Genomic DNA, 11,352 nt, shown 5'->3' with positions numbered 1-11,352 from the left:
TTACCAGATCTCCTGGTCCAATTAGAAACTAGACACTAGATTGGTTAAATATTTATACGTTTAAATATGTTTTTAGTCCCTATACTTTGAGGCGATTTTGGTTTTAGTCCCTCTTTCAAACTAAGGTACAATTTAGTCCTTCAACTTTAGAAAATTCTGGTTTTAGTCCCTTTTACCAAATTTTCTTAACTTTATTTGCTGTTTCAAATACGTTTCTCAGTTAACATTGAAGTAAAAATTTGTCGAACAGTGTAAACAATTCAAATGCTATAATGAAACGTGCTTGAAACAACAAATAAAGTTTAAAAAATTTGGTAAAAAGTACTAAAACTAGAATTTTCTAAAGTTGAAAGACTAAATTGTATCTTAGTTTGAAAGAGAGACTAAAACAAAAATCGTCCCAAAGTATAGGGACTAAAAACATATTTAACCCATATTTATAAATGCATGGTATTGATATGAATTATTTCCTATCGAAAACAGTTTCAAGGTATTTTCATATCAAAGCAATGTAGTTTATTCTATACACATAATGAAATAATCACCATTTAAACTCTGTAACACTTATTTAGGGATAGAAACAGCTTCTACTTGTATTAAAGCGGCATACATTTTAATATAAAATTATAATAATGAACATTTTAAACATATTCTATTTATATTCAACAATTTAAAATTAGTTATATTAAAATCTTTAATAGACTAGCTAAAAAACGCTTGACTGTGTTCACTGTACTCTTACACTTATATTTGATGCCGTGCAGCGTTGGAATGCTCAAGTATTTGAAAAAGAGAAAACATAGTTCCTACTTCACATTTACTAGAAAGATAAACATATAATTTTATTTTTGCAAACTTAATTAACTATTGTGATCTCTACACATTAATTTGTCAAATTGGGTCTTGCTCATGTAAGACATTGCCGATTTAATATGTCATTATTGATCTTAAATTAGGGTGGACAAATAAAACTGAACTGTAAATCCATTAATTATTATACTAAATAAATAAAATTGAACTGAACTGCTTTTTCTAAATTGTACAAAACTACAATATAAACTGATTTGAACTATTAACTATACTAATTTTAAACTGAATTGTATTAATTTTAAACTAAATTATACTAGTTTTTAAACTGAATAATATAACTATACATGTTCTTTTTAATTGAAATTTGTTTTAATATTTATTTTATTTTATTCATAAGTGTCTTACAAATTAATTTTTTAATTATTTGATATTATTATTTTCTATTTTATTTATATTTCTTTTATTATTATATGTGTATAAAAATTATTTTATTTTATTTTATTTTTTATTATATTTATTTTGTCATGAATATTATTTTACTTTTATATTTATTTTTTTTTAATTTTTTTGTTTTATATGTGTATATAATTTACTTTATCTTTTTATCTACTTATTTTATTTTAAAATAATTTTTTATTTATATTTATTTTGTTGCCTCATATTAATCAATTATTTATTATTTATATTTTATTATGTAAAAAATAAACTAATATTTATTAATTATTATAATATAATAAAAGATGATACTAGAAAAGATACTCTTAATAAATATTTGTTAATTTTTTGTCATTTGATATTTTTATAATATTAATTATTTTTGTTATATTACTATTTTTTTTAATGATATTTCATTATGTAGTCATTTAATAAAATTTAACGTTAAAAAATATATTTTAGTTTTAGTCTATAAAATACTATCGTTTAAAAATAATAATATTGGTATTTTTTTTAAAGTAGGTTAATTTTTAAAATAAATAGTTATTTTAGTGTGTGTTTATATACATTTTAATATCATTAAAAGTTTTTTTAACATATTTTTACATATTTAATAATATGTTAAAAGTATAATATATTTAAAGTATTATTTTTTATATAGTCTTTTTTTTTTTTATTTCTATTACTTAATTATTTAATAAAATTAAATTTTAAAAAATATATTTTACTTTCATTACTTAAAATAATATTATTTTAAGAGTAATATATGTTTATGATAAAAGATATAAAAATTTGTGATAAAAAGATTGTTTAAAAAATTAATTATTAATTTTTTATGTGAACAATATCTTTTATTAATATTTTATTATTAAATAATATAACACAGTTAACTAATATAAATCAATTATTTTTGTCCAATCCTATCCCTAATACATGTATAATTTGATTTTGATTTTATATACATGCAGTGTATTCTTAAGCTTTTTCCTATATATGTGATGTATTTTTAATCTATCCCCTTACGTATAATGAATAAATTAAAAATAAACTACCATGAACCAAATTAAGGATGTACTATTCATATAGGATATAAATTAAAAATTGTACAAGCGCAAAACAAAAAATGGTGTAAGGATCAAATTTTCTCCAAAGGTTATTTTTATACAAAAATAGAACAAAGAACTCTAGTGTCATATTCCCTAAATGGTTAAAGTGTTTATTAGTGAAATTGCCAAATATTATTATTCGTCCCTCAAAAAACAATAAATAGTTTAAATATGACTGTCATGTTTACCACTCTCCACTGGTAGTATTCCAACTAATCATCACAATTTTTCATTTTAGCTGTTTTATATGGATAGTTATAAACTAAATCCCACTATGGTTATATGTTTATATAATAATCTTAAGTTCTAACCTCATTACCATTATAGTAAAAACTAAAAGTTCTAAGCTAAATGGTTAATTGGGTGTTAATCATGAACTATCATTAAAACCTTGAGCAACCCTGAAAACTTGAGATATCTATAGCGCAAAATAATAAAGAATACAACAATTACACCAAAAGAAAAATTCACATCCATTGTTACACGAACAACCATATTTTAACCATACCATTGAATGGGTCATTTAAACATACATATATTCACCACCTCGAATTGCATTTTCAGCACCTTTTCTCTCCTCTTCAGCTTCCTTTTCTCGCTCCTTCCAGCTTTCATAGGCATGATCATCAGTTTGCAGCTCATACCGACAGATGGGACAAGAATTGTGCTCATCCTGAAATTCAACTCAATTTATATTTAAACATGTCATTTTTAAAGAATTCAATAGTATGAAATGCACAAAGTTGATTTTAGATGATCATAAAATTTCCAAAAAGAGGAGTTAGGGACAATACCAGCCATGGCTTTAGACATGGTGGGTGGAATGTGTGTTTGCATGGCAACTCTTGCATTTTATCATTTAAAATTAAGTTTTCCCTGCAAATGGCACACTCTGCATCTTTCCCCAAAGTAGCCAGGATTTCCTCTGTGAGAGTGATGACTGGAAGTTTTGCCACAACCTCTTTACTGGCAGGAGGGGCTCTCGGAGCTACAGTACCTTCATCCACCATCTAATACACACAAAAAAAAAAAAAACTTTATATCTTCCTTGAGTGAAGAGTGTAAATTGTAGCAATGGAAAGGTTGATTGTATTAGACAAAATATATATCAATCAAAAGGCAAGTAGTTGGAAAGAACTAAAATATGACCAAGGAATTAACAAAATGAGTTTAACTGAGTAAGTGTATATCAAGTCACCCTTCAAATGATGCATTAACATCAATAACAGATCCACTAAAGCGAGTGCGTCATGGGACAGTAGTATAAGGATTTAATTAGATGTTGACTTGATACCTAGGCTGTTCGCATTGATTCCTACGTCTTTTGTGAAAATAGTACTCTACTGAACCAATTTCAAGTAGCTTAATTTGTTAAATTTAACCTGAAGTAATTCAAGTACGAAGTAGAGCTTAAAATGGTCTTAAATACTTCTACCGTGGCCTGCTTTCCTGAGGTTTAAACAAATGACTAAGCCACATCATACCTCTTTCTAGAAACTAATCCAACTTTAGAAACTCAACCTGGAAATTCAAAGCAATGCTGATATTTGAGAGTAAATTGAAAGTCTGACAAATTATGGTTAATAAAAGCAAGCGAAAGATTTTGAACAAATACCAAGGGCACAACTTCCTCCAATCTATTTATAAGATCTTGAAGAATATTGGCTGCATCCTCTTGGGTGGTTCCATTTTCTGCAGAAGCTTGGGAAGATTCGGCAGCAAAGAGTGTAGCAGCTGTTGTCAAGAGGTTTGACTGCACCAACCATTGAGGTTGTGGAGGTTCAGGATCAACCGTAAGGTGCCCCTCAAAAAGGTATCCTGAATCATTGCAAAATGAGATAAACACAAGAAGACAAAGGTTAATTATTTCAAGACCTCTGAAGGATATATACAACACATAAACGTGAAAAACTATAAATAACAAAAAATGAATAAGAAAACAAAATTATTTAGAAAGAAAATCACCTCTATGTGCTTGATTATCTGCAAGTTGTGAAGCTTGTAGTGATGGATTGTCTTCCAGATGCAAGTGTTCCCTGGCCTGAGCAATGCAAGCCTTCAAGTGTTCCTTCTCAGAAGGTTCAGAAACAAGCAAATATGCCAGCTCAAAAAGTCCCAGTCCAGCATTCCAGAAACCTGGTGCTGTATATCTCGTCTTCAACACAGTAGCAACTCGGCAAATAACTGAATAAAACTGCCACCAGCAACAACAGTCAATCTCTTGCCTTTTAGCTCCTCAACAAACAATAAAAAACATTTTCTTTAACATTAACGTTTAGAGAAAGTAAAGGTTGAACCCTATTCACACACAGGTCACACCTGAACGAGGGAGCCTACCAAGAAAGCATAGATACAATACATGACACAAATGCAATACTACACAGAAATTTTTATAATCACAAACACTATACGACCATAATAAAGATTATATAAAATTAATTTAAATTAACTCAAAAATGAAGAAGTTTAATCATAATTCATAAGAGAGAATCCAATCCAAGTTTAGAAAATGACAACAAGTCAACTTAGATCAAGGTTTGAATTGTGGTTGAAATCATGTTCGCAGTTCCGTCACAATCTTTCATATTACTGAAAGTTGCAGACAAATGCAGTTCATATGGCGACACTTACAGTTTATAAGCAATGGGAAACACCCTAAAACCTTGAGTCATAGATTGTATTTTAAAACCTTGACATAGTGCCTGTTTTGACGAAGTTTCTTCACAAAGACTTCTAACATAAAAAATAAAAGAAATGAAATTGACTTCTCCATATATTAAAATTAGTTTATGAACAAATTAAAAATCAAAATCTGTAGCAAATACGTGAGAGAGCTTCTACAAATTAGCTTTTGCACAAACTAATTTTATCTTAAAGGGGAAAACAACTTCAATTTTTTTCTTCTTATTTTTCTCTCCTTTAAGTCCTCAGGGAGAAGTTTCTCCAGTCGGACCCATATACAAAATACTTGTATTTGTATCCAATTTGTGATATGATGATATTTAAATTTGTAATGTTGTGATATAATGATACTCTAATTTGTATCGCTAGAAGACTTCAAGGTGTTCATACAATTTGTTCGTGCTTCCTAGATGCTTACACATGACATGCAAATGAAAACAATTTCGGTCTCCAGCTACAGACTTTTTAGTTGAACCAATGATCATGAGAAAGGTTGGCCAAGCATTAAATTAATAAATTATTGTTCCATACACAACCATATTTATCAACTAGAGCAAATCAAAGTCAATTTTGGACAAAACGAGGCAGAGCAAAAGGAACTATACCCAGAAACCTTAAAGTTAAATTGAAGAACGTAGCAAAAATTATAATGAGAAACTGGAACATAAATAGAGAAGAGCATACGGATTGGCGAAGCGATGGAGAAGCTGAAGGATATGAGCTTTGGAGAAGGGATTTGAGGGCCAAAACAGAGGATTCAAACCTTTGCTTCTTCCCCAATTGTTTAAGCAATTCCTCCAATTCCTGTTTCACCAAATCCTCCGATTCCATTTCTTCTCTTCCTTTTCAACTCGAATCTAGAATTCGAATTCTAATTGAAGTGGTTTTTCTTCAGATTCTGATCAAAACACGGAAATTCAGAAGCGTTTTTGTGTTCTTTTTGCGTGTTTTGATATTTTTTATATACTTGAGAAATCGTTTTTCTTTTGGAAGGGGAAACCCGAAGGGGTTATCGCCTACGGACGAGCTTACTGGTATGTGAGTGAATCTCCCATTTTTATCCGCCACGTCTTTCGTACAAAAGATTGAGTTGATTTGAAAATACTGAATTATTTTTGGTTTAAATAGTAATAGGCATGCCACATAGAAGGGGTGAGGAACCTTCCTCCATCAGCAAAGCTGTCAGATGAAGATTATTGAAATAAAAAGAAGTGTTTTTAACTTTTAAGGGTTTTTCTACTAAAAATAGAGTTTTTCTTTTTTTAACTGGCAGAGAAGATTCCAAAAACATTTTGCCAACATATTCTTATTTATATATATATATATATATATATATATATATATATATATATATATATATATATATATATATATATATATATTAGAAAATTGTTGTTTTGAGATTAATGTTGATTGAAAAAATTCGTCGAGTTAACGTTGATAGAAAATAATTCAAATTAATATTGGTCGAATAATTTCTAGTAAGTATCAAGAAAAACCCTAACAAACTATTAACAAAAGAATAACTTCGATGGTAATGGTAAAAAAACGTCACAAACATTAAAAAAAAAATCGAGTAAAAAATAACAATGGTCTACAACAAGGATAAAAATAATTATAGAACAATTTAATTAAAGACAAAAGCTCCTATCAACCTAATCATAATTGACTTAATGAAAAATAGTCAATCCAACAACGTCTTAGTCTTAGTTCACAATGGTTTAGTTGATAAAAAAATATAAGAGAATTTGAAAATATGTAAAATTCAAATTCTTATTTTTAGGTGATGTTTGATGTAATATCTGGAAAAATAGGGGTTTTAAAAATAAAGTAGTTTTGATACTTTGGGTTTTTGTTTGGAGATTAGTGTTATTGAGATTTATATTTTTTTGTTAGAACATAATTGTTATGCTATTTCATTATTTTTATATTTTTGCCTAGGGGTAAAAGGGTCTTTTTCCTTTATTTAATTGGTGTAGAAATTAATTAAGGGAGTGTATAGAAAGGAAAAGTATTGAAATTAAATAATCTAGATATTAAATAAAATAATATTAAGCAAATCTTTTAGAAGATTTAGTTGTTGTTATTTTAAAAATTAGTTAAATGAAAATAGAAGATATAATCTGATGGGTTTAAAGATTAAAAGAGATATTATTATTAGAGGAAATCATTATTAAATATTGTTGATATTTTAAAGATTACATAGATTTTAAAAAGATTCGGTGGTTGATGATATTTTAAAAAGTAGTGAAGAGAGAATAAGAGAAGAAATCTTAGTGGTTTTAGATATAAACTGAGAGATTTTATTAATATTAAAAGGATAGAGATAGAATAAAAGAGTATAAATAGGAGAAGAGTAAAAAAAGATTGGCATTTTAGTATCCTAAAAGCAAAAAACGAAAATTAGAAATATAAGGGAGAGAAAAGATGTTTTTTGGAAAAAAAATAAAGCTGAGAATGGGCATAAAAATGGGAGGACCATCGGTGACGTTGTGAAGCTTTCTTGGTGATTTTGGAAACAAAAATCGTATGAGATCAGGTAAGGCGAGTGACTATAATTATCTTGTGTTTGTAGTGTTTTGTATTGTATATTATTTATTATTATGTGTTGCATTGTATGTGGATGTTGTTGTTCTTTCTCTGCTTGGTAACTTTGGGGTTGATAAGGGATAAAGTTGAAGTGTGGTTGGTGAAAAGGAAAGAAGAGAGGAATGACTTGTGGAGGAACCATGGATTTAATAGGATGTTATGTGAGAGTGAGGATGGGAGTGTAGACGATGATGATTTACTAGTGATGACTCTTTCGGCCGTGTGATGCGGGAAAGAAATTCTCTTCGACTGTGTGATGCGGGAAGAGGATGGTCTAATAGTGGTGAATCTTCGTCCGGGTGATGTGGGAAAGAGATTCTATTTGGATGTGTGATACAGGAAGAGGGTGTCATGTGAATTGTAATGAATTGGTTATGGTGGTTAGGTGGTGTGGTAGTGTAGAGGAAATAGACCATTGTTGATGTTTTTGTGATGTTATTGTTGTGATGATAATGTTGTGATGATATATGTTTATGACTTGGTTATTATTGTGGTTAATATAATTGTATATTGTGTGATAAGATAATTCTGGTTGCTTACCCTGAAAGTTGTGGTTGTGGTTTCCACTTACGATGATCGTACTTGTACGGGAGTAGATGGTTTGTAGATAAGATGGGGTCTGAGTAGTTGACGGGAGTTGGGATGGTATGTTCGGGGATGTGTTATTTATTTTAAAAGTTTTTCGATTTAGCATTTTTATGTAAAAGTGATATATTGAGATTTTTAAACAATATTTATGGTTATGTTTAGCTTCCGCATTTTTAATCGAATAAGATTGTTATATTTCATAAATGTTTTAGAAAGGTTTTGAAAAATATTGCACNATNNNNTNNNANNNNATNGTGCAATATTTTTCAAAACCTTTCTAAAACATTTATGAAATATAACAATCTTATTCGATTAAAAATGCGGAAGCTAAACATAACCATAAATATTGTTTAAAAATCTCAATATATCACTTTTACATAAAAATGTCAAATCGAAAAACTTTTAAAAATAAATAACTAAGTCCCCGAACATAACATCCCAACTGCCGTCAACTACTCAAATCCCATCTTATCTGCAAACCATCTACTCTCGTCGTAGGTGGAAACCACAACCACAACTTTCAGGGTGAGCAACCAAAATCATCTTATTATACAATATACAATTATATTAACCACAATAATAACCGAATCATAAACATATATTATCACCAAATTAACATCACACACTAACATAACAACAATAACATCACAAAAACATCAACACTCAATGGTCTATTTCCTCTACACTACCACACCACCTAACCACCCTAACTAATTCATCATGAGTCACACGACATCTTCTTCCTGTATCACACATCCAAATAAAATCTCTTTCCAGTGTCACCTGAACAAAGATTCACCACTATTAGACCATCCTCTTCCCGCATCACACGGCCGAAGAGAATTTTTTCCCGTATCACACGGCCGAAAGCATCATCACTAGCAAATCATCATCTTCCCGTATCACACGGCTGAAGAGGATTTCTTTTCCACATCACACGGCCGAAAGATTCATCACTAGAAATTCATCATCTTCCCGCATCATACGGTCAAAAGAGTCATCCTTACCAAATTATCATTGTCCACAATCCTATCCTCACTCTCACGTAATGTCCTATTAAATCCATGGTTCCTCCACAAGTCATTCCTCTCTTCTTTCCTTTTCATCAACCACAACTTTCATCCCCAAAGTTACCAAGCAGAGAAAGAATAACACCATCCACATACAATGCAACACATAATAATAAATAATATACAATACAAAACACTAAACACAAGATAATTCTAGTCACTCCCCTTACCTGATCTCATACGATTTTTGTTTCCAAAATCACCAAGAAAACTTCACAACGTCACCGATGGTCCTCCCATTTTTATGCCCGTTCTCAGCTCTATTTTCTCTCAAAAAAACGTCTATCTCTCCCTTATATTTCTAATTTTCATTTTTTGCTTTTAGGGTACTAAAATGCGAACCCTTTTTTACTCTTCTCCTATTTATACTCTTTTATTCTATCTTTATCCTTTTAATATTAATAAAATATCTTAGTTTATATCTAAAACCACTTATATTTCTTCTCTTATTCTCTCTTAACTATTTTTTAAAATATCATCAACCACAAAATCTTTTTAAAATCTATGTAATCTTTAAAATATCAACAATATTTAATAATGATTTTCTCTAATAATAATATCTCTTTTAATCTTTAAACCCACCAGATTATATCTTCTATTTTCATTTAACTAATTTTTAAAATAACAACAACTAAATCTTCTAAAAGATTTACTTAATATTATTTTATTTAATATCTAGATTATTTAATTTCAATACTTTTCCTTTCTACATACTCCCTTAATTAATTTCTACACCAATTAAATAAAGGAAAAAGACCCTTTTACCCCTAGGCAAAAATATAAAAATAATGAAATAGCATAACAATTATGTTCTAACAAAAAAATATAAACTCAAGAATACTAATCTCCAAACAAAAACCCAAAGTATCAAAACTACTTTATTTTTAAAACTCCTATTTTCCCAGATATTATATTTGAAATTTTTTAATTTTAAATAATCCAAATACTCTTATATAAAATATTAAAGTATAAAATTCAAATACTCTTACCTAAACAATATATATAATCATAAAGTATTCTAAGTTTTCACTAAAAATTAATTATCTTAAATTTGTTCATTAAAACATTCTATAATATTTTGTTTAAATAAACATTATAACAAATTTTAACCTTGAAACCAGTTTTAGAAGTAGTGATAGTCTAAAAACAGTGAGACTCGATTATTTTAATATTAAACAATTTTATTATAAATAAGTTTTATTATAAACGAGTTTCATTATTTTAAAATATATCATCTCTCTAGAAATCACTTTTCTAGAGTTCTCTATTTCTCTCTAAAAGTTCTAATTCCTAAGTCATTTATTTGACGATCAGGAGATACCTAATCGACCACGGCAACGAGGTCTGCATTTCTACCCGATCAGTTTCTTCAATAGAGTAAGTAAGTTTTGACTCATTTTTCCCTTTCATTTATTGAATATGATTTAGAGGAATCTTTTATTGTTGCATGTGTAATCATGCATCTTCTACACATTCTTGATTCATCTGGAGTCCTAAGGACTCTGTCCATTTGCAATTTGGTGTTTCGTAGGTTTGTATAGATATTCCTTGTGGTTCAAGTAATCGACATAGAGTTTTTAGAGTTGGGCAGTTTCTATGAGAGGTAAGGGAAGCTAGAATGTATTTAATTCATAATTTGGTTTGCATGTTTGGTAATTGTATGATTATTGAACTGATTGGACTGAATTGATGTTAAAAGTAGATGAAAAATGTGTAGTTTTGACTGTTTTGAGCATGGAATGATTAATTGGGATTTTGGTCCGTTTGGAATGGTGTTAATTTTGTGGTTGGATATTTTAGAATGTAGGAATATGTTGTGAGAGTGAATGGTTGTGAATTGAAGAAATTTATACTTGTTTTAACTAGTTTAGAGGAAGTGGAATAGTGAAAATTTGTTCTGGGTACTAGGTGTCCATTTGGTTGCTAAGGATAGTCTAGATAGGTCATTTAGGACTGGTTAGAGTCCATAAACTTATTGAAAATGTGCCAAAATTAGTAGAATGAGATTTGGGTCCCTAGGTAAAGAAATTAGGTGTTTTGAAGGGGGAATTGGTTAATAATCACTTTAGGTT

The 11,352-nt window shown here is 29.0% G+C and overlaps 1 protein-coding gene across 1 annotated transcript; it reads right to left on the bottom strand.

Moving 5' to 3' along the window:
- Positions 1 to 2,710: 2,710 nt before the first annotated feature.
- Positions 2,711 to 6,046, bottom strand: LOC106763035 (E3 ubiquitin-protein ligase AIP2). Its single transcript, XM_014647193.2, has 5 exons — positions 5,718 to 6,046; positions 4,317 to 4,545; positions 3,967 to 4,169; positions 3,146 to 3,361; positions 2,711 to 3,024 (listed from the first exon to the last, which is right to left on the bottom strand). Exons 1-5 carry the CDS (start codon positions 5,862 to 5,864, stop codon positions 2,875 to 2,877), a joined length of 945 nt encoding a protein of 314 aa, XP_014502679.1. The 5' UTR covers positions 5,865 to 6,046; the 3' UTR covers positions 2,711 to 2,874.
- Positions 6,047 to 11,352: the final 5,306 nt, after the last annotated feature.

Source organism: Vigna radiata, chromosome 6, assembly GCF_000741045.1.
Source record: "Vigna radiata var. radiata cultivar VC1973A chromosome 6, Vradiata_ver6, whole genome shotgun sequence".
NCBI lineage: Eukaryota > Viridiplantae > Streptophyta > Magnoliopsida > Fabales > Fabaceae > Vigna > Vigna radiata.
This window is presented reverse-complemented; position numbering and strand designations above follow the sequence as displayed.

What these genes read in the sequence shown, in the direction of transcription:
- LOC106763035 (XM_014647193.2), bottom strand. Translation starts at nt 5,864, where the DNA reads ATGGAATCGGAGGATTTGGTGAAACAGGAATTGGAGGAATTGCTTAAA. An exon ending in CTCCATCGCTTCGCCAATCC is followed by an intron (nt 4,546 to 5,717) that starts GTATGCTCTTCT and finishes TGCTGGTGGCAG; the next exon opens with TTTTATTCAGTTATTTGCCG. An exon ending in CATGTCTAAAGCCATGGCTG is followed by an intron (nt 3,025 to 3,145) that starts GTATTGTCCCTA and finishes GTTGAATTTCAG; the next exon opens with GATGAGCACAATTCTTGTCC.